The 23354-nt window shown below is 34.7% G+C and overlaps 4 protein-coding genes across 5 annotated transcripts; 1 reads left to right on the top strand and 3 right to left on the bottom strand.

The window, feature by feature from the left end:
* Positions 1-65: 65 nt before the first annotated feature.
* Positions 66-1131, bottom strand: RpS29 (Ribosomal protein S29). The gene is made up of 3 exons (XM_053757751.1): positions 971-1131; positions 773-872; positions 66-112 (listed from the first exon to the last, which is right to left on the bottom strand). Exons 1-3 carry the CDS (start codon positions 1030-1032, stop codon positions 104-106), a joined length of 171 nt encoding a protein of 56 aa, XP_053613726.1. The 5' UTR covers positions 1033-1131; the 3' UTR covers positions 66-103.
* A 5158-nt stretch (positions 1132-6289) lies between these two features.
* LOC128676908 (adipocyte plasma membrane-associated protein Hemomucin-like) lies at positions 6290-14767 on the top strand. Its single transcript, XM_053757357.1, has 7 exons — positions 6290-6446; positions 7796-7933; positions 8095-8303; positions 9656-9944; positions 10589-10782; positions 12495-12712; positions 13049-14767. Exons 2-7 carry the CDS (start codon positions 7812-7814, stop codon positions 13778-13780), a joined length of 1764 nt encoding a protein of 587 aa, XP_053613332.1. The 5' UTR covers positions 6290-6446; positions 7796-7811; the 3' UTR covers positions 13781-14767.
* LOC128676910 (transmembrane emp24 domain-containing protein 1-like) lies at positions 11254-12294 on the bottom strand. The gene has a single exon (XM_053757361.1). It carries the CDS (start codon positions 12029-12031, stop codon positions 11297-11299), a length of 735 nt encoding a protein of 244 aa, XP_053613336.1. The 5' UTR covers positions 12032-12294; the 3' UTR covers positions 11254-11296.
* Positions 14768-15328: 561 nt separating the features above from the next.
* Psn (Presenilin) lies at positions 15329-23289 on the bottom strand. Of its 2 annotated transcripts, none has more exons than XM_053757360.2 (9): positions 22994-23289; positions 22060-22274; positions 21450-21659; positions 20656-20876; positions 20146-20244; positions 19730-19780; positions 18565-18696; positions 17628-17740; positions 15329-17256 (listed from the first exon to the last, which is right to left on the bottom strand). In XM_053757360.2, exons 1-9 carry the CDS (start codon positions 23138-23140, stop codon positions 17101-17103), a joined length of 1344 nt encoding a protein of 447 aa, XP_053613335.1. In that variant the 5' UTR covers positions 23141-23289; the 3' UTR covers positions 15329-17100. The 2 variants fall into 2 exon arrangements, with proteins under 2 accessions (XP_053613335.1, XP_053613334.1); XM_053757359.2 differs by having other exon boundaries at positions 19694-19780.
* Between the last annotated feature and the right edge of the window lie 65 nt (positions 23290-23354).

The following is a 23354-nucleotide window of genomic DNA, read 5'->3' on the forward strand; positions in this document are numbered from 1 at the left end:
TCTAATTTCATAATTACGAGTTTTGTGACAGATATGAATTAGGTTTTCTGAAATTAAAAGCATACTTTACTTAAACTTATAGTTTATTGGTAATCAAAACATCTTAATCCAGCTGAAACAAAAAGAAAAATAATGTCAGTAGTTTAATTTCGAGGGCCTAACTTTTGAAACAAACAGATGTTTCTTACTAAAGTCAACTACATGTAGTTGAGATACAAGTAGTTGTGTTTAAATGACAATAATTAAATGAGTAAGAATAATTATTATCAAAATTCTGAGAGCATCATGCTGCATTAGGACATTTGAACAAATACCGCACTCAATAAGAATGGTAACACACTACTTATCAATACTTCTATAGTACAAAAAAACTGATAAGTTTATATTAGTATCTGAACTGAATATTCAGGGTATGTAAATCAAAATTAAATCATTTATTTATTCAGAAATTAGACCTTCAGTTGCACTTTTTCACATCAAATAATACACATAAAATATTATATAGTAATTTCTCAAAAAGTCACTATGATGATGCTTGATGAGACACAAATGATGTTTAATTTATTTGTTATGGAAGCTGTGGGTCCACTAAAGTGTTAAAACCAAGTATCGATTTTTTAAATGCAAATAAATCATCTGAATCTCTCAAAATGTATTTAGGCCCTTCAATACCTATGCTTTTAACATAGTTTCTAAAACCAGGGTTCATTGATGCAAAATTAACACCCGACAGGGAAATTAGAGAAAAATAGGTTATGATGATATACTGTACCTTCTTAAAACCAATGTCATGTGCATATTCCCTGAAGCATTGTCTGCAGATGTTAAGACCGTATTTACGGATAAGCCCATGCCTGTTGGAGCACGCCCGGCTGAAATAAACCAATAAATGCAGTAGAAACACGTGCTTATATAGTTCTTAGAAAACTTCGTACAAACAAAAGAAAAAATTTAATTATTTTTTACATACCATGAACGAGATCCTTGACCATATCTACGAGGGTGAGAATACCAGATATTTGCGTGACCCATGGCGAATCTTTATTTTTCGCGTCGACAGCGACAAAACACGTCCAAAATGGCGTTTTGACAGATCTGAAAGAAAGAGAAGAGGAAAGAAGACGACAAGGACAAGATATGAATGAACTTATGAATGGTTACTATAGAAACTGTACCAACCGACAAATATTTAATATCGACTATCGGTTGAGTTGTTGTGGGCTGAGTTGTGGAACACTAAATCATAGATAAGACAAACTGCCGAAAGAATGAATGATGTGATGTGACGTGGACCGTATGAAAAGAGAAAGAATTAGAAATGCACGACAAGAAACGTGACAGCGCTATATATTCTGCTCAGAGGATATTTTGTTTGTAGATAGAAAAAGCTATAGACCCCATCTCAATCAAAGACCAAGGAAACTATATAGACGATGGACGAATGGAACCAAAAGAGATAAAATATTTCCTACTAATATTGTAAATTCTAAAGTTTGTGAGGATGTTTGTGTGTATACCTTAGCTTAAAATATGTTTTAACTTTTTAAATAATTTCCCACGAACGGATGTAGACAAAGAAAGTTAAGACCCCTTACCATCTTCCTTTAGACGAGAACAAACGAGACTGAGAAAAATATTTTAACAGATTATGCCATTTAGATTAGAAATAAATAGTAGAACAATATGTTCCTATATATGTGAAAAATTATTATACTTTTATTTTTTTTACTGTAGATATAAATTTATTCAACTTAAAGTCTGTACATTTATCTAAAACTAATAAAAATACGTATTTAAAAATAACTAACTACTTAAGAAATAATAATAAAAACTAATTTTTAATTATTAATTTTTTAATTTTAATTTAAATTAATTACCTATGTACAAATATTGACAAAAACGCCTGTCCTTGCAGTTCTTTGCCTTGAGGTAGCGTGACCAAAACACTGAAAGCATTACCACGTTATTCTCTAGGGCAAGATAAATGCCAGCTTTCTAGTCGCCTTGATGAGATTACTATATACAATTTATGGGCCGAAGGCCCCCGTGGCTCCCCTGTCTCAACCCCAAACGGCTCAAATATGACAATAATTTTATAGTTTTCTATTTCGGATTTTACGGGCCATCGTTTTAGATGTTCAACAACTGTGACTACATTGTGTAATGGAAAACTATAATACTTGCTAATAAAATTATTAATCTAGTTTGGCATAATCTGCTAAAATATTTTCTTACTTTTCGCTGACAAATAAAAGAAACTGTTTAAAATGTTATGATGTCGGGCACCTAATCTTTATTGTGCATGCCTGTAAAGGTAAACTAAACTATTGTATTGTATGTGCCATCTATACCTTGTACTACAAAGTTACTGCAATAAAGATATTTGAGTTTGAGTTTGCAATAATCTTTATTCAATTATAAATGTACAGAAAAATCTATTAGACTAGATAATAATTGTGCGTTGTAAGTTTAGGCCAATAAGTTTTGACGAAGTGAAATTAGAAACAATAATTTTAAACGAATCAAAGAGCACCCGTGCGGTTCCAAAACGCCGCCTTAAGAGAGTAGTTCCGTTGACGAATGGATTAGATACAATATGGAAAGAAAAAATGTTTTTATAAATCTGTGATTCCATACGACACTTCCTTACATCCTTATCCTTATCAATACATATAATAAAACAGTAAAAAAAATCCTGTACATTGAATACATTTACATAAAAATAAAATTAGGTGATAAGAGTCGCAGCAACAGACTAAGAATTTGAAAAATAAATCTGTCTGTCTGTTTGTACAAGCTAATCTTCGAAACTACTGGACGGATTTGAATGAGTTTTTTTTGTTATATAGCTATTAGGCTATTATATTAGTTTTGAAAACTGGAACATCTGATGGAGAACAATGATGGTACATCTAAACTATAGGAAATATAAAAATTACGCCTTAACAAAAGTTATTCAGTCTGATGAGCATTTTCTGTTGAGATATAAAAATTGAAGATCTGGAACACCTGATGTAGACCGATGATGGTACAGCTATAGGAAATATAGAAATGACGATTTAATAAAAATTGTTCAGTCTGGTGAGCATTTTCTGTTGAGATATAAAAATTGAAGATCTGGAACACCTGATGTAGACCGATGATGGTACAGCTATAGGAAATATAGAAATGACGATTTAACAAAAATTGTTCAGTCTGGTGAGCATTTTCTGTTGAGATATAAAAATCGAAGATCTGGAACATCTGATGTAGACCTATGATGGTACAGCTAAAATATATAGGTAATATAGAAATTACGCCTTAACAAAAATTGTTCAGTCTAATGAGAATTTTTTGTAGAGGTTTGTTATAAAAATCAAAGATCTGGAACACCCGATGAAGAGTCATAATAGTTCAGCTAAACTATAGAAAATATATTTTTTCAGTCCGATTAGCATCTTCTCTATGTATAGGTGTCGTTACACTCGTCTGTACAATTAAATTTCTCTAATAATTTTGACTCCTTACCAAAAATGGTTTGGCCACGCGAATGAAGTCGCAGGCATAAATTTTTTTATTTGCATTTAGCGCCACCTAAAATTTAATACTGGTTTTTCGCAAATTATACGGGAATAATAGTTTTTTCAAATTGTTTGAATAGATAACGCGTGAAGAAGTAACAAACAAACAAATTTATTTATTTACCGCAATGAAAAGCCAGTAATGTATAGCGAATCTGCCAAAGTTTGGCAAACTTTGTGTGGAGGCGGCATAAAACCACTATCGCCATCTATCTAATATTTTCTCCATAAAAGAAGTTAATTTTCATCTTTTTTCATGAATTACAACGAAACTGTTTAATACAATAATAAAAAGACTATTTTAGTTCTTCATAACGAGCCATTTTCTTTGATAAATGACACAATACGGATTGGAAAACTTTTTTTTTTATTTACTAATTTACCCCCGGAAATCACCTTTAATATAATAATTATTTACTCCATTTGGTCTAGTAGATGGATATGAGCAAGTTAGCTATGACAGACAGATGGACAGACAGATACACGAGTGATCCTTCAATATAAGGGTCGTTTTTTTATTTTTGTACGGAACTCTAAAATTATTTTTGTGTAAGATGTTCATTCCTATTTCGCGTATTCCTATTTCCTCATAGCCGAGGGTCGTGGTTATTGCGTGGAATGGAAAACATACAACATTTTTCTTGATAATGGAGGGAGTGGTGTGCAATTGCGGCAATGACAAAGGCAGCCTTCTCCATTTCACACACAAGTTAATAAACAACCGGTGTGCAGGTTTCCTCGCGAAGTTATCCTACACCGCAAGCAGGTTATTCAAAATTATGTGCCACGGGTAAGATTCGAACATGGCGTGTATTCCCGTAGTCCCCGTCAAAATTAATAAAAGAATTAAAACTACTTCCTGTTGTCCTCATTATGATAAAATCTTAAATTCAAATTCAAAATTCTTTATTCAATTTAGGATGATATATATCACTTATTGACGTAAAAAAAAATACTTAAACTAAGTCTACTGCCGGCTTCCAAAACACAGGTGAAGAAGAAGCGGCGCAACAAATTTCACCGCAGCCTTTTCTCCAAGGACGTCAATTAACAAATATAGGTCTTATACATATATTAAAAATTAATTTCCTTCTCCTCAAAGCATATATAGAACGGATTGCTCTTTTTTGTAAATGAAAATAGTGTTAATAGTGGTAGCACTTCCCCAAAGTAGCATCCCATAGGACATTAAGCTATGAAAATAACTAAAGTAAACTAATCTAGCAGTCGCCACGTCCGTCAGTTGTCTGATTCTCCTAACTGCGAATGCCACGGAACTAAGCTTTTTAGATAGGCCATTAATATGAGCGTCCCATTGCAATTTGGAATCAAGGGTAATTTCTAAGAATTTGGTGTTTAGTACAAAATCAAATCTAAGCTTTCGCCATTCAGAGTCACGTCGACGTGAGCCTGCCTAACATTGGGAAGTGTAAATTTAATGCATTGGGTTTTATTTGCATTCAGCAATAAGTTATTAGCAGAAAACCAATTCGAAATGGTAGACAAAATACGATTTACATCATCAACATCTTCGCTATGGCGGTCTACTTTAAAGATTAATGACGTGTCATCAGCAAACAGCACGATGTCAGCCTGCTTTTCTACCATGTATGGCAGATCATTGACGTAAACAAAGAAGAGAAATGGTCCTAGAATTGAGCCTTGTGGTACGCCAATTTTTACATTGCAACCATTTGATTTAACGTTATTAATATCAAAAGTTTGTAACCTATCTTTTAAGTAAGAAGCTATTAGCTCAATTGATTTAGAATCAAAACCGTACTGACTAAGCTTTCGCAAAAGTGTTTCATGATCTACACAATCAAATGCTTTAGAAAGATCACAAAATACTCCGATGGCAATCTGTGAGTTCTCCCACGCGTTGTAATATGACTTAATTTATAAGTGGGAATCCAGAGTTACACAAACTATTTTATATCAAAGTATAATAATTAAAGAAGTGCCAACAGAAATATGAAAAATAAATAGTTTTTTAAGTTTACTTATATTTTATATTACTTATCTATATTATTTTTACTGTATACCATCCGTGTTGATTCGGTGATATAAAAATATTAATATATTTTTTCCAAACTTTCTTTTATTTTGATTACTTTCAAGTTGAGTTTAATTTTTTTTTAATCATACATGTTTCTTTTATATGAATTAAAATCGATATATGTACAAATTATCTTTCATTTTAATCTTATATGTATAGAATGCGCTATATCACCCCTGTGGGAAAAAAATAAAAAAAAAGGACAACGATACCCGAAATTTTAACTTACCGTTGTCCCCATTACCTTGACGTACAACATAACATTACCGTTACCAAAAATTACGTTACCGTTGTCCCCGACAACGGTAATATAATTTTTCGACGTACCCGTTGTTGTCCCCGTAACGGGAATACGCAGAACTTGGGACCTTTCGATCCACAGGCCACCAACCATCACCGCTTTTGTATAGTCAGATTAATTGAGGAAGACTGATTTAAATTAATAGCAGGTTTAAACCAGTTTTCCTCTATAATCGTTAATGATGATGACTATTCTATTGAGGTTAAATAATATTAGTCATCATATATATTTTGCATCCCTTTCTGTCTAACTCAGATGGTCGTCGGCGTCTGCCAATAAAACTGGAACAAAATATAGAAAATTGTGTACACCACACTTCAATGTACCTAATGTTTTTAATTCTGTGACACCACACTACTTTTTAACCATTGACCCCAGCTGCCATGAAATATGAAATGAATGAATCCATTGGGTTGTCGGCCGTCATCTGTCATGTCATTTACGCATCGACGACGACTTCATCTACAGAGATAAGAGGTTGTGTGGTGAGAGGATTCGATAAGTAAATTCCACATATTTAGGCAAGGTATTTTATAAAATCTTTGTTTTATTTTCTTATAGTAGCTGTAATACAACGTACATTATTTATAAATTGCTATTACTTTTATGCATAGATAACTATATTTTTTTACATAGGTTTCCTCTCACTTTATGTAAAGGTGGTAGGTAGTTTACTTACTATGTCGGCTTAGGCCCGGCCTATCTTATTTATTTCTTTTTGGCTTAATTATTATATATGTTAGATATAAATAAATAATGTAGGTATATAAGCTGTAACTACCGTCAAATCGTATAGTTACTTTGGTCTGGACTGCAATGCCCTATGTATCTGGACTTCCAGTTGTTAATAAAATTGCATTGAATTCATATCGTAAAAATAGGTACGTCAACTCTGAAAAATGCAAGAAATTTATGTTACACGTCACATGACACTTAATAGGAATCAAAACAGATTGGAAAGGTGCATAAGAGTTCCTATTAATACCTTATAATTATATATTAAATTATATAACAACTAGCTGCTCCCAGGGGCTTCATTCCCGTGGGAATTTTGGGAAAAAAGTACCCTATGTGTTATTCCAGGTTATTTTGTACCCAAATTTCATAACAATTGGTCCAGTAGATAATGTGTGAAGAGATTACAAACAAACAAATTTACTTTTGCATTTATAATATTAGTTCGGATTATTATCAAGGCAAGGTGACAAAGACATCATTTTTGTATGATAAATGTTACTGGAAGTCATAAGGTTAGCCAGCTATTGTTCAAACATAAAATTTAAATAAACTTATTCAAAACTTGGTGTTGCTCATTTACTTAAGAAGACATCATAAATATGTGTTTAGGGTTCTTTATGGAAAATATGGCAGAACTTTTAAAATTATTATGAAGGACTAGCTTTGCCCTGCAACTTTATTTGTATTTTGCATTAATTATTACTATTGTAAATCCCTTCTATGAATCTTGATCAGATGAACTTCATGAATCAGACCTTCAGTAATGAAAATCTGAAAATAGACCAAATTTCATTTATGTAGTATTTTTTGCATATTGAACTTACAAACATAGGGACAGATAAAAATTTCAAATATATACTTTGGCAAACCATGTTTATTACTTGGCTTTTTTAAATAAAAGGTTTATAATGGTAATGTGATGTTAATGAGCCTATGAAAACTCAATACTGAATAGAAAACTTACATATATGGACAAAATTATCAGGGAACCAGGAACTCTTTGATAAAATCCACATATATTTAGTATAGTATTGAATTTGTTCTTGACTGTTGTCTTTTTTTTTGTAACCAACACTTAATTACTACTTTACATACATTTCCATATTGTTCAATTTGTTATATTTTATTTAATTTCAGTGTATAAGTGGCCAACATGGGATTCGTATTTGGTATTGTGAAGTGGATAATAAAATGTTTCTTATTGTTCATCATATTCGCAGCAATAATTGTTCTCATTCCAAATTTGCCTCCTTACACGAAATTCACTAGCATAACGTAAGTCAACATTTATGTTAATTAAGTTCTAATACATATTCAGTAAGTTTCAAGTAACTACCTTTTTTAACTAATAATTTCATATAGATGTTTATGCAAATATGTGTTTTATAAGTGCATTGTAATTTTACTAAATGCTAATATAAATAATGAAATTTCAGATTAGATCCGGGTTTACCTCTAGTTGGTCCATTAGCGTGGAACAATGCTCTCGATAACCCAGACTTACTTTATAAGGGCAAAGTTTTGGGACCAGAAGCTTTTAAGGTCCACAACGGAGAAGTGTATACAAGCCTTGCCACAGGAGAAATCGTGAAATTCACCCCAGGAGGACATATTATCTTTGTGACGAAAATAGGAGAACCATGTGGTAAAGTTTACTATTAAATCCATACTAATTAATAATAAGTAAACTTTTAATAAGTGAAAGTGTTTGTTTGTTTATACTTCTTACGTCAAAACGTGGCACTAGATTGTATAGTTAACTCCAGCTCTCCAACTATCTCAAAATCAACCATCGCCTCAATCACTATTTATCGGGCGGAGCCGCGAGCTATAGCTAGTATGCTAATAAAAATAGACATTTTTTTTGTTTTTAATTCTGTATTTTCGATCATTTTCATTAATAAAGCTGTATGCATTATGTAACAGATACCCACCAGGGGGCTTACCATAATCTCTTAACGCGATCCACTTTACGACCTAAACTGAACTGCGTCGCAAATTCGTACCATTGACTTAATTTTTTGTATGAATGCGATTCATTTTAGGTTCCTAAATTGAACTGAGTTGCATTGGAATCGTTCTGTAAAAGTTGATGGTAGGCCTGCAGTTGTATAAAGTGTTGTATTCCTATAATATAGAAATTGCATAAGTGCAATTTATCCCAGCTGATTAGATAAAGCATTGTTTACAAGGCGTGGTTATATATACCACTCGTAGTCAACTAGCGGAATGTCTTATCAAGCACATTACGGTACACCGACCCTGTACTTTGGATTCTTTGTAGGCATACTTGAGGAAACTCAATAGAAAACTCAGTTTCCTCTGTACTACACCTATCGTTCCTTCAATGTCGATCTCGTCAGTCTTAATTAAAACCTGCTATATTGTATAAGCATCATCAGTTTATCACCACACAAATCTCCAATGCACATTACTGAATGCATGAATATTCTCTGGCTATGTTACTTCACATTTCGGCTTACTTTCACCAAAAGTAGCCTCACTAAAAAGAAAAAGATGCAAATTTCTTTATTTTTCTTAAATAAGTTGACTAATTAATGAAATGATATATTTTTCAAATATTATCTATTATTATTTCATAGGTCATTCACAGATATAATTAATGTCATCGGCCCTGACCTAACTGATGCATGAAAAAAAAAATTGAGGTCATTTTAACAGTGTTTGGTAAACTTTTTTCTATCAAGGTACTAGTAACAAAATCACGACTATTATGATTTTTTATTTGACCTCTTTTAAAAAAAACTATATTTTTGCGGCATACCTGCAAAAATCACACCCGCGCTTTATGCAATATTGCTCTAACTTGAAAAAAATCTTAACAAACATTATTAGTTACAGTCGTTGCAGAAACATAATAACTATTGAGATTCAAATAAATGTGCGAATCGAATACCTATACAATGTATATCCATGTGATTCTCACTTTTATTCAGATTCAACAGCGAATATCACTAATTTTCGGAATTTTTTCAGCCGGCTTGATTGAAGAACACAAATGCGGCCGGCCATTAGGCTTTGCGATAGACGCGAAGACAAATGAATTGTATGTTTGTGATGCTTATCACGGCATCTGGAAGGTCGATCTGAAGAACGACAAGAAGCAGTTGCTGGTGTCCCCGCGCAAGCCGGTCGGGGGGAAGAGGCCTATGCTTATCAACTCCATAGCTTTGGCGGAAAATGGAGATTTTTACTGGACAGATTCCACCAGCGATTTCCACCTGAAAGATGGAGCTTACGCATTGCTCACTGATCCTTCTGGAAGGTAATACATCTAGATTAGGTACTCTCTATATTGAGGTATCCATACTAATATCCATTTCCATACTATACTAATATTATAAACCAAAGTCTGTCTATGTCGATTTCACGGCTAAACTGCTGAACCAATTTTGATGAAATTTGTATGCATGTAGTTGAAGACCCCCTTTCAAACAGAGGCATTCTAAAATTAACCCCCAAAAGACTATACTTGGGGGTGAAAGTTTGTAGAAAATAATACTGAAAAGTCGTCTTTTTTGCCGAAAGACGACTTAATTGCCTATCACACAAAAATATTGATCCTAGAAATTAGTAATTTGACATGGGTCATCATGTCTCACTCATGCTGTCAGAAGTAACTATATTCTACGTTGACGAAGTCGCGGGTAACAGCTTGTATATGTATATACATATAATCTCGCGTGTTCCCGATTGCATTCGGAGCTGTGACTCCGGTGAGCGAATAAGCCTGACGTCAACCCGCTTTGGGGATGTTATTGTTGCCTATTAGTCCATCTGTCCCTTAGTCGCCTCATACGACATTTACGGCAGGATTTGCAGTGGTCCTACTCTAGGGCAAGACCACACGCCAAATATATTATTACCTGTTATGTCGATGTAATAATCACGTGTCAAAATTTATTTCAGACTGTTCTACTATAATGCGGCCAAAAACGAAAGCAAGGTGTTATTGGACAAGCTTTGGTTCGCAAACGGCGTCGCAATATCTCCGGACAAACAATTTGTTGTCGTTTCAGAAACTTCGCGCTTCCGCTTAGTTAAATTGTACATCAGCGGGCCCAAGAAAGGGAAGTCTGAAGTGTTCATCTCTGGATTACCAGGTAATTAAAATGACTGTTTTTACCAGTTGGATTCAGTCCAAGTAAGTGAACAGGCATACGGCCTACCTTATGGCGCCTGGTCACTGCAATAGACGTCTGCAATACAAGGGGTGCCAAACGCGCGTTGCCCACTTTATGGCTAAGGCCTTCTGCCGCATCTCTCTGTTATCACACTGCCTCTCTCACGCCTTAAACCGGAACACAAGACTACAAGCACAAATGGATGAGAGTGAGGTGTCCATGATGACATTTGTACCATTTAGACAATTGTATTTTGCACAAAATCTAAATTCCAACAAATTGTGAAATAAAGTTGAAAAAATTGTTTTGAAGGCCAAATCAAATGTTCAATTTAAACAGTTCTATTTAAATTATTACTTATTTTATGTAAATCAAAGAATGATCTTTCATTCAAACAAACTTACGTTACGTTAGATAATGCTCTCACGCTCACAAAATAAAGATAAATGATAATATTATAGATATTTACTTTAAATAACAGTTTTACAACATTTTAATAAAAGTCGTTCATTTGGTTATTACTGCTTCTGTTGAACAATTTCTTAATCATATAAACCTGAACGAAGCCGACGAGGCACATGACGCTGATCTGGAAGGCTGACCACACATCCACCACGAAGGTCTCCTCGAAGGCCAGGTAGCTGTCCCGCGCCTTGGCCGCGCTGTACACGTCCAGCATATGGCGCGCCTTCACCACGTGTTTGAGCGTCACCTTCAGGGACTCCGCGATCCGCTCCACTTCGATATAGTACGCATTCCCGTACTCGTCGAACCCCTCCCACTCTAAAACTTGCTCCTCTTTATGTTCCACGCCCCCCTCTTCTACTGCGACCTCCGCTTCTACCTCTTTGTTTTGCTTATCTTCGATCATCACATACACGAACACTAACTTCGAGTTCATCACGCTGTAACTATTGTCCATACAAAACACGTAATCGCCGTCTAGTTGCAAATCCCTGATGATGGAATTCTGTGACCTTTTATAATCGTGGACCATTTTTTCCCCACTGGGGTCTATTATGTCAAATGTGATGTCCAACTCGCCGTGCTGGCCGTCTAGCACCTGGTAGTAGGTCTCCATCATCTGGCCGGCCCTGCCTTTCTCGAAGAAACATGTTCTGGCGCCCGGCTCTATCCGGAAGTTGAGATCTGTCTCATGAACACTTTGCGCGGCGTATCTTGCGCACAATATTAAAATTGTAATATAAAAATACGAGACTCTTAACATTTTTATTTATACGTTATTATAGCAAAGAATTTCAGTGAAGTGGATACTACGACTTGCTATAAAGCTTTATTTATACAGGTGTTTTCAGTTGCTCTTGCCATGTCCATTACAACCGTCAGTTCAAAACGTGGTTAAAACAATCTGTTTGCTTTTTAAATGAATAATATTAGGTAGGTCAAATTCACAGTTCATCAGATATATCAGATCTAACGTACGGTATGATGTACTATGCTAGCATGAGTTTTTGCGATAACGCTGTTTATTTTCCATATCAATTGAGACATATTGTAATTAGACTAGTGGGGTTGGCATGAGCATATCGACAATCTGACGCTTCTAGTCACATTATTGTTCATATAATTATTTCAACATGATTATACAGTTATTTTCGTGCGACGTAACATTATACAGAAGCAAGGAAAATGATGTAGTTACACAATAACATATATGTTATTTTCCCCAGGCACTCCCGACAACGTGCAAGTGTTGCCGGACGGCTCCGGGCTGCTGGTGTCGCTGTACAGCACCTACGACGAGGAGCACCCCATCCTGAGCCGCACCATGACGCAAGTGCCCCTCCTACGCAAGTTCCTAGTGAGGTTGCAACATCTCATTGAATTGTCCTTCGAATTCCTCAACAAACATTTCCCAAATGTCATCTTTGCCGAGATTGTCCACCATGTAAGTATTCGAATTTTTTTATATCTGCACATAATATTGTATATTTTTGTTTTATTACCGATTTTGATCTAATTTTTTTTTAAAGATAATTTAATCGAGAGTGTTCTTAGCTGTGATTGGAAAATGTGCATTCAGCCGTTTGGAAACCGTCAGCTCTTTTCTAGCGGATGAGAGAATTCCTGGCATTATGAGATGATGTCAGGAACTTCTAACTCAGGGATTTCTTAAATTTTTATTTTGTAATAGAAATAGCATAACTTAGACCAAGACAAATATTTTCATAAAACTTGCTATAAACTAGCTATTCAAAATATTATTTCTTCTCTTTATTTACAGTGTGGTCACTTCAAAAGTATTGGTCCGTTCGTATGGGACAGGGCCGGCATAGTGCAAGTAGATTGGAATGGCAATGTAGTAGCAGCTTATTACAGCGAAAACCCGAACATTCCCCATATGAGTGATGCAATCGTTTTCAATGACAAGTTGTACATCGGTGCCCCTCACGAACAAGACTTCATCGCCGCCGTGCCCGCCCCGCCGGCGTTGTTGAAGGCATATGCTACAGCCGGGAAAGTCCCTAAACCGGCCCAACAATTTAAAGCAGAACCAGTTAGGGCTGAACCGAAGCCTAAAGTGGAGGAAAATAAAGTACCACCTAAACAGGAGAAAGAACAACCAAAAGCGAAGCCAACTGAGGCAACCAAGGCGACCACGACGACAACACCCAAACCGACATCGACACCGAAACCTACAGAAGCGCCCACCACAGCCAAGCCGGTGACCACAGCTCCGAGCGCCGCCAAGGTGACCCCGCCGCCAGCGAGAGACCAGAACAAATCCAAACCGTCAACGCCGAAGACCGAGGCTCCGGCCCAGAATCTCAAACAGGAAACCAAAAAGCCTGAGACTGTGACACAAAAACCTCCAAAGGCTAGCGATAGCGGTAAACCCGCGAAACAGATCCCAATAAAAGAAGAGATCCCTTCAGACATAGCCAAGCCCAGCAAGGAAACTTTGAAAGTAATCACAAAAGGCGGTCCCACAGAGATTCCTAATCCTGGAGTGTAGTAAATTAATGGTTGTGTATTATTAGAACGAGAAGACTTTTTTTATTATATATGTAAATTAAATTCAAAGTTAATATATGTAAATGTTTATTAAATTCAAAGTTAAGATTTCGATAAATATTCAAAATTTTATTTATATTGCTTTATAATATCATTTCTCGATTTACAAAGTGTGGTAAGTAGTTTGAGAGTGTAAGTTATATGAGCGAGTATCTACACTGAAAAGAAAACGACATACTGACTTAACGACGGGTGTTGTTGTAAAAGCGAAGCTATCTGTCGGGCTATTTGCCTGCCAATATGGAGGTTTGTAACATTTTACGAATTTGGTTTTGGTACAAATCATTTCTTTAATTTGTATTTGTTTCTAATAACAGAAGATGTATATACTTACATGGCTAGTTAGTATTATAGTGCTCATTAAAACAACGATCTCCATATTGAGCGGGCATAGCGAAAATTCAATACCAATAGTGTGTCTCGGTCGTATAATGTCGTCATCTACATTCTTCCTGTATATAATGTTAATAACATTCCAAATTCGAAGGACCATTTGAATGTTCAGAGTGTTCAATCGTGGTTAAAGTTATTTTATCATATTATGTTAACTTATTATTTTTATTATTTTATATTATTGATCGATCTCTAATAATTCTCACTTTTTTGTATTGTTATACTTTATAGTTTGATAGTTACCAGACACCCAAATGTGCAATAAATTAAGTCCACCAACTTCATTACAATGTAAATCAAATGAACAAAAATGTTACGTACCAATGTCAGGCATATCACGAGAAATGTTATTTTTTATATTGTAGGCCAATATTATAAGAGTTACATTTATGTTAAAATGTTCGACATACACAAGTTTTTAAAGTACACAACGTTTATTAAATCTTAATTATTATTGTTGTTAGTCCATAATTTTGTATTCAATGCAAAAAAGCAATATTTGTATTTATAAGCAATAAATATGTTTTTGTATAAAGTTTTTGGTTTTTTTTTTTCAAATTTAATTGTGCGCTGTCAATTTCAAGACGATACACAATCAATGCATACGTACGCTTCTATTACACACAATTATAGACTTGTTGATAAAAAAGAAAAACAAAAAGTAGTTACAAAAGCATTAGCTTCTCAAGTCCGATGCAAAAGATGCTAATCGAAACAGATTTAGAAGGGCCTCAGCGCGCGGAATCAAAATAATAAGTTGAACTAACCTTTTTCTTTTTCATACCTCACGTGACCTCTCAACCACCATACCCCACGTGGTTTTTCAACAGACATTGGTGGAAAGTTGTTTTATAAATACACTTCAATGTTTTTATACCTGTGAAATCTATGAACTAACCTTTTTTACTTCCATACCACACGTGATCTCCCAAAAGAGATTGGGTTTTGGTGCAAAATGTCCAATTTTCTTGGGTTTCATTGATTAGTCATAAACTGGAAATCAACTAAAAAGGTTATATGAATATCGGAAATATTTATTTTGCGAACTAAAAGGTTTACGTACAACTCTACATTCGGAACCGATGAAAAATCAAACTCTTGTTACAAAATGGTTTATTCATTTTCTATAAATTAAAACCTAAAGAAAAAACAGTTACATTTTTCAATTATAAAAGGAAACTTCTATTTTGAGTACTTATATGTATATTGGAATGTCAACATCATTATTTGTAATCTCGGATTCAATATTACAACAAACTGAATACTATGGCGGCATGTCCAACATTGATAAATCATACAAAAAATAAATTGGGAACCAATTATCCATCAAAATTAATTTCACAAATGACGTGTAGGAGTCAGACCATTTATTTTTAACCCCTTACGCGTGACACTACGGTGCCACGTCCACAGACAAACGGACAGACACACAGCTCATCAACGGGTGAACCAATTTGGATGCGATTTTTTTTTCGATTTCATAACTAATTTTTATGCGGTGATTCTTAGATATGTTAGATTAAAATCGGTTTAGTCGTTCAGAAGTTGTAACGAAATGAATATTGAAATTTGGTTTTTTTTTAATTTGTCTACCAAATATATTTGTTCGTAGAAATGGGACACCATATCAGGCTAGTTAAAAAAAATACAATAGAAATTTGAATATATCTACAAGTGTGATAATGAATGGTGATGTGATCACAAAGCTAGCTCACTCAAATAACAGAAGTAAGTCAAACTGTATTTAACTTTTTGGTTGGACCACCATTACGACTCCAAAATATCTCGTTATCTATCAAATTAGCAAACAAATACAAATCAGATTTTACAAAAAATACGCTCAATTAATTTATTATGTACACTCATACACTACATATTCTATCTATTGGTGTCTATCAAATTTATTGCATTGTAAACCCTATTCAATTCTTATTTATCTACAATTTTGATAGATCTGTGATTTAATTCAGATAAGTAAATGTTTTTGTTGTGATAGGAATTTGATTAAAAATATTTTTGCTTCTCCAATTCACTAAATAAATAATAGTAATAATACAGTTTTATCCGTAAAAGGTTGATCTTAGTTTTGTTAAAACCTAAACATATTTTATCGCTATCTCTCTTTCCAATATGCCAATATTTGACATTGAAAGAACGAGATAAAAGTATTTAACTTTGTTAGTTGAAGTATTAACTTTTTACGGATAAAACGGATAATCGTTAATCCTAAAACTAAAGTCTGCACAGTCATTATAAGATATTACTCATATTCATAAAATAATTGTCACTTGCTAACATTTTTTTTTCTGCTTTTACCTCTATTTGCCATTCAAACACGGTGTGACATCAACGTTGCGGTTACTCATTACATCCCCTCTCTGGCTGTCAACCAATGGCTGGTCTAGTCTAGTCTTGTGGCTAGACTAGACCAGCCATGTCCAGCCCATGGCCATAGCTTGTGCTATGGCCATGGCTGGACAGCCAGAAACGCACCCACAACGTAGGGTACACACGAGTTCCCGGCCGAACACATACTAAGCGGCAGATTGGGTTATGTAAAACTGGGCACATAGTGCAGAACAAATTATATTAGCGTTTTGTCCTGTTTCTTTTCGCGTCTTTCTAATACATATTTATCTTTATTGTATGAGCGAAACAAAAGATATTTGGAAGTCTATAGTTTTCTTTGTCTATAGTATTAACACACCAAACCTTCAAACATATTTAACTAAGAACGATTTAACAAACGTTTGAACATTTTTATAATCGAGGGACTAAAAAGGGCGTGTCGTTAATGTGTGTTAGTCTAATGAGTGTTGTTGGGGGAGGGGGAGGGGGAGGGGGATGGGGAGGGTGTGAGGGCGGTAGCTAGATGAACACCTGGTCGGCGGCGAGAGCGTCGGCGAAGGGCTTGACGACGGAGCGCGTCGCGAAGTAGAAGATGAGCCCGAACGTGATCGAGATCGGCAGCGCCGGCAGCGCCTTCTTCAGGATCGCCAGCAGCAGTAATGTCAGGCACAGACCCTGGACAAACATGTTACTCGATTAGACTACTGCATTTTAGTAATTTTAGCTCATGATCTAATAAGTTTATAATTGCTTTTATTGCAATTTCTGCCGGAATAACGACTATAAAATGACAAACAAATTTTAATAATGAATTTATGCACTGAGTTATGGATGATTATAAAGATTAATAATATTTCATACCACAACGAACAGATATATTTATTTTTTTTAAATTAAACATGTGTAACTTAATGGCCTACTTTCGTTCCACTTACTGTAAATACTTATCTTTCAGCAAAACATTTATTTATACAAAAAAGAATAGATTGTGCTATAAAAACTGTAGTTTGATGGTTGTATATGTATGTAGTTGTTAGTTTACTTACAATAAGTATAGCTACGAAGCAGGCGAGAGTGGTGTTCCAATCGCCGTAGGAGCTGGCCTTGCCCACCAACACGCTGTAGAATATGAAATCGCCCAGACCCAGCTTCACACCCTCTGAAAATTATAACACAACAATTTGCCTAATGGTTTCTTGTGAAAAACGACTGAGCAGTATTCAATAATAAAAAAATACTGTATGTTATATGAAATAATGGTTGATATTCTTTTGACCTTCTGTTTCCTTTTGAAAAGAATCTGTTACATTTACGTACTGTTACTGTTACGTTACACAATAGCTTGCAATACCGTTCCGTCTATTTACTATGGCTTTTATCAAATATTTTGGAAAAAATGGCCATTTATTTTCCAATAATGTTGACAGAGTTTATTGAGTAGTTAAAGAGTGGACGCGAAGAAGTAGAACTTTCGACTTACATAATTATGAGAGTATATTACCGCGTTGGAAACTAACAACATGGGCCAGGAAATACAAATTTTAAAAATACATACAACGTGTAAACTGTATGTGACAACCCCGTTAACACCGTCTGTGTAGACGTTCTCGGCAAAGCTATTGGCAACTGCATGAATCTCATTACACTGTAGGGGACTCATACGTCTGTTACTGCATTTATAACTATTAAAGCCAATTTTACTATTTTCTTATAAAATATATAAAGTATATAATTATAAAGTATCGTTTAATCTGATAAATAACCTACCGGTAAGATAAATTCGTCCGAAGTTATTTAACAGTTATCACAATCCAACACGTGTGAAACACACTTTATCAGCAAACGGGGCCTTTGTGTCACGTCGAGTGATTTTAATTCGAAGCTGTTATTAATATTTTGTTAACAACAAAACGTTCCCCAAAAAATGGTATTGTGTGTGTAATGATCTGTGATAAGATAAGAATGAAGAATGAAGGCGCTCACTCTCTTCGTCGTCGGGCGGCGGCGCGGGGCGCGGCCGGTCGAGACGGGTGGTGTACGCGGCGGGCGCCGTCGCTTCCACGCGCAGGCGACGCGGCGCCGCCGCCTCGCCCGACCCGTCCGCGCGACCCGCTGCTGCTCAAGTGACAAATTCACTAAATTATAGATCCACAGACAATATATCTTGTGCCCCGGGGCTTCGCTCCCGTGGGAATTTCAGGATAAAAAGTACCCAAGTCCAGTAGAGGTAAGTTACGTGAAAGAGTAACAAACGTACACATTTAGCATACATACATACATCCTCACGAACTTTCGCATTTCTAATGTTAATAGGATATTATGAATTTTGTTATTCATGAATGTTCTTCTACGTTTTGGAAGTCGAATTTTTAAGCTTTTGACTTGGATTTTATCTTATTTAATTTACATTTACATTTATTTAAGACTGACCACTCGCTCGATAGACAATTAGTTAATAATTTTCGTTTATGGTTACAAAGAATAGTACACGTCTAAAAATTGACTTTCTGAGTACTTAGTTGTAAGTATAAATTAATTCAAGTGTTTACAATAAAATTAAAAATATATCCAAATAAATATACAAAATATTACATAGGTACTAGCTTTTACCCGCGTAAATTTCCCACTAAAACAGTTATTTTTCTGAGATTTAAGGCACTCTATGTCCTTCTCCGTACGTCAAACTATATGTATGCAAAATTTCAAAAAGATTGGTTGAGTAGATAGAGTTTGAAGAGATAACAAACTTAATTTCCCATTTATAATATTAGCTAGAATAGAGTTAGGATTAGTATTGAAGAAGCAATATTAATAACGGGTAAGTAAGATATTAATGTAGAGAACTTGCAGCAGCAAGAAGACAGAGTACGGTTTTTCTTACGAGAACTAACATCATTAAACAATCTTCACAGTACCTTTTGTTAAAAACAAATCAAATATTAGTTCAAACCTACACATTCTAAAGTAAAACGTGTACCTAATAACCAAGAAAGTAATTTCCTAAAAATGTATCCAAATTTATATTAAAGTAAAATCATAAAAAAATATGGTAAGATTGTTTACACGATAAACACTTCTAAAAAAAAGGAACTGTAAAGATAAGCGAACGGACCCGGGTTGAGCGGGCGCAGTTCTCGCGACGTCTCACCTTCCCCGCGGCCACTGGGCGCCGTAGCCACCAGGCAGTACATCACAGTAGCTGCAAAAAAAAATTATTTTCAAACGCGCAATAGTTACAAAACGATGTCTAACTCGTCCTAAACACATATGACCCAGAATGAAAAGATACTGACAAATGTAATAGGCATGTGACATTTTAATGGGAGGACAATGTGAATAAATGATTTATTATTGAATAAATGAATGAATGATTTATTAACTATTCAGATATGTAAATAGGATAGATGACGGGATTTTGTTTTGATAAATTATTTACATGAAACATCTATAAAAATCTTAATATTGTGTTTATGCAGATAACTTCATATTAAAAGTTAAATTAAGTACATTACGTAACTGATTTATTTTCCAAAGTAGACAAATGAAGTTAACATTGTAACTTACATGAGTATATAAGTGCAGGGAATATTGGTTCATTTCTTTCCTGAGCTGTTTCTACTAGTATTCTCAATGGTCCTTTTGGTGTTAACACAGCCACTAAATCTGTAAATAAAATAACATTAATGAACGTCAAATATCTATGTAATAAATAAATAAACTAAAATAAATACCCAAGTATACAAAAAAGATTTAGATGGTACTAGAAGATTGAACTCATAATAGCACTAATCGGCTGTCGAAACTTTTGGTGAGTGAGACTGAGCATCACATTGTGGTGAGTTATCACACTGAAACACAATGAAATCCAGTGATTGGTTCTTTGCATTGTACTGTCATACTGTGATTGGCTCATTGTTCACTGCAGAAGGTTTCCATAATCTCTTATGAGTATATTATAGTAGTCTTCGCACTATGGTATTGGAAGTACCAATGGTGACAGATTTTTTAACAAACACTTCTATTTTTTATATTATTACCATACATGTATAGAAAATGTATAGAAATGATACCAACCCCAAATAGAGATAACAGCGAGCACAGCCCAGGTGGTCCACTCGGGCAGGTACTTAATGAAGACAAGCGCCATGAGGGCTGCAATGAAGATCAGGTACGCCTGCTGTAGCCGCAGGGGGCCCTTCCAGTGTATCACGATCATACCCATCACACCAAAGTTCCACATCACAAATATCAGAGTGATGTAGTCCATTGGAATGTAGTATGCTCTTAGTGCTTCCCTATAAAAGAAACAACATTGTATTACACTGACTAGCCCAATACTCATTTCTGAACATAATTACTTTGTCATCAAGACTTCCACACTGGTCTGGGAGCGAAGAAAAATCATATAAAATACAAGCTAATTCTCTTCCAATGCAGATTGTCAATAAAGGGAAAAGGCTGTAAACTGGAACTACCACCTATTAGTTAGCCACATAGTAAATGTGGCCTCCGAGTTTCACAGCACTTGGCTATGTCTACCCAGAAAAGGTTAAGGACACAATATATATATGTCTGTATCTTAAACGAAATCAATGAACAAAAATAAAAAAAATAAGAGTTTGTATGCCAGGAGTGCCATAGCAACATTTGTAGACAATCATCTCGTAGTCCCACAGCCTAGTATGTAGTTTGAAGAAAAGAAAAAGGATTAAACAATACTATATTACTAATCTATATATAATCATAATAATACAGTATAATCATACAGTTATATACTATTGCTTAATCCATTTCATTTTTTCATATTTCTCACTCTTAAAACACACACTCATTAAATTAAAAATTATATCTATGACAGTTATACTTACTCTATATACAGGTAAGAGAACAAAAACAACAACATAAGTGAAGATATTATCAGCCATCCATGTATGATTTTATAACACCTCTTCTTATAAAGTACTATCAGAAGAACAGTCATGAGTGCGATCACACATAGCAGGATCATAGAGTTGGCCAGAGCATTCCATACTTTCGTCACAGCATATGGGCTTTCCTCATGGAATGGTGTGTAGGCACTGTAACAAAATTAAATACAATAGATATGAAAAGAAATATACATAATAACTAATTACTGCACATCATATACATTACATACAATAGCCAAGAGCAGGGAACCATAAGAGCATGCTGTGGATTTACGACTAGCAAACTTCTGGACTACCATGTGTATGACTGTCAGCTGTCAGAGCTATTTATTAATAACCTTAGACATCTCTTAAGAGATCCACAGGAGGATAGAGCAGGTCATTTTCGAGGGTGGTAAATACTCTACTTTTTTTTTTATAAAGAAATCTAAAAATAAAATAATGGTATTTTATTTATCAAAATGTAAAAGGCCCATCAAAATTGCCTTATCCCTGCGGCTAGGCTAATGGGTAGTTTTAAAGTTTTGCTAATAATTTAAAAAATACTTACAGATAAACATCTTTCACTGAGTAGAAGTTGATAGATGAGATAGTTGCTACCACAACGAGCATGCACAATGTGACGGGCACAAATAGTTTAATGACGTGCCGAGCTCCATATTTGAGCTCCAGCTCTTCAATTTGAGGCTCAGCATTCTGGGATGGTGGGGCTGGATTCCCGGAACTGCCAGAAGCAGAACCGGCACCTTCAGTTTGTTCCACACTCTAGAATTTGTAGAATAGTCATTTCATCCACATAAAATTATTTTATACATATCTTATACCTACAAGATATTATATTATTGTCTTTTTACCTATAAGATATTATATTATTGTCTTTTATATAAACATATAAGATAATAATGTAATTTATAAATAAATGAATAGCAAACCATTACTCTGATTCTAACAATCCTTTTTATTAAGGTACAATAAAATATAATCTAAAAAACAAGGCCTTTACTCAGCTGTGGGACTCATAATATGCTTACAAAAAAAATATCAATTCACTCATTCATTTCCAACTCAAATTCACATATCCAAATTAACTCTGTTAGACTAAAATATTTTATCATGGCCAATGATAATATTCACTATTAATATGCCATGTGCCAATTATACTATTTGATTTGTGCATTGTGAAATGAAATAATATTTCGTGTTATAATTAATTTCAAATGCATCACAAATATGCAAATTCTTCCTATTCTACCTGAGATTGTTATAAAGATGTGCTACTGTGCTTATCTCATTAAAATAGAGCTATGTTTCAAATATAATTGTTACAGATTAGATTGTGGGTGTATAGTGTGTGGAACACCGCATTAGTCATCACCACCTACATCTTGTAGTAGTTGCATGGCACTCAAGAGGAACAAGAGCAATAACATTATGCTGAAATAGAATGGGCTTATTCATATGATGTTTACAGTTTATATACTTACGCCATAAGTGCGTTGACTTTCGGATTTGGATTTTCGTTTTCTGGCAATCCTTTCCGCGATCTCCCTATCGGGCCGAGCTTCGGCTATATGCCCGTCCATTAGTGCGGTAGACTCGGTAGCTTCCGTATCACTGCCGGAGTCATTCATTCATTAATTCTTCTATCTAGCATTTTGTTATACTTAATTTTTTTTTGTGTCCCGTAACAAAATGTACACAACAACAGAAAATAATAGCTTCGTCACAATTTTGTATGTAAGGTACCTAGGTAAATCACAATCACAAGTATGACAATTTATATTACCTTAACCTACCGAGTTAGAAAGTGATAAAATGTAATACTTGAAGTTATGAGGTCTCTTT

Source organism: Plodia interpunctella, chromosome 17, assembly GCF_027563975.2.
Source record: "Plodia interpunctella isolate USDA-ARS_2022_Savannah chromosome 17, ilPloInte3.2, whole genome shotgun sequence".
NCBI lineage: Eukaryota > Metazoa > Arthropoda > Insecta > Lepidoptera > Pyralidae > Plodia > Plodia interpunctella.

Coding starts and splice junctions, on each gene's coding strand:
- RpS29 (XM_053757751.1), bottom strand. CDS start 1,032: ATGGGTCACGCAAATATCTGGTATTCTCACCCTCGTAGATATGGTCAA. Junction 873..970: donor GGTCAAGGATCTCGTTCATG/GTATGTAAAAAA, acceptor GGTTTATTTCAG/CCGGGCGTGCTCCAACAGGC.
- LOC128676908 (XM_053757357.1), top strand. CDS start 7,812: ATGGGATTCGTATTTGGTATTGTGAAGTGGATAATAAAATGTTTCTTA. Junction 9,945..10,588: donor CTCACTGATCCTTCTGGAAG/GTAATACATCTA, acceptor AATTTATTTCAG/ACTGTTCTACTATAATGCGG. Junction 10,783..12,494: donor GTTCATCTCTGGATTACCAG/GTAATTAAAATG, acceptor TATTTTCCCCAG/GCACTCCCGACAACGTGCAA.
- LOC128676910 (XM_053757361.1), bottom strand. CDS start 12,031: ATGTTAAGAGTCTCGTATTTTTATATTACAATTTTAATATTGTGCGCA.
- Psn (XM_053757359.2), bottom strand. CDS start 23,140: ATGAATGACTCCGGCAGTGATACGGAAGCTACCGAGTCTACCGCACTA. Junction 19,781..20,145: donor CCCTGCACTTATATACTCAT/GTAAGTTACAAT, acceptor TTTTTTTTGCAG/CTACTGTGATGTACTGCCTG. Junction 17,741..18,564: donor GCCGCCCGACGACGAAGAGA/GTGAGCGCCTTC, acceptor TATAATTTTCAG/AGGGTGTGAAGCTGGGTCTG.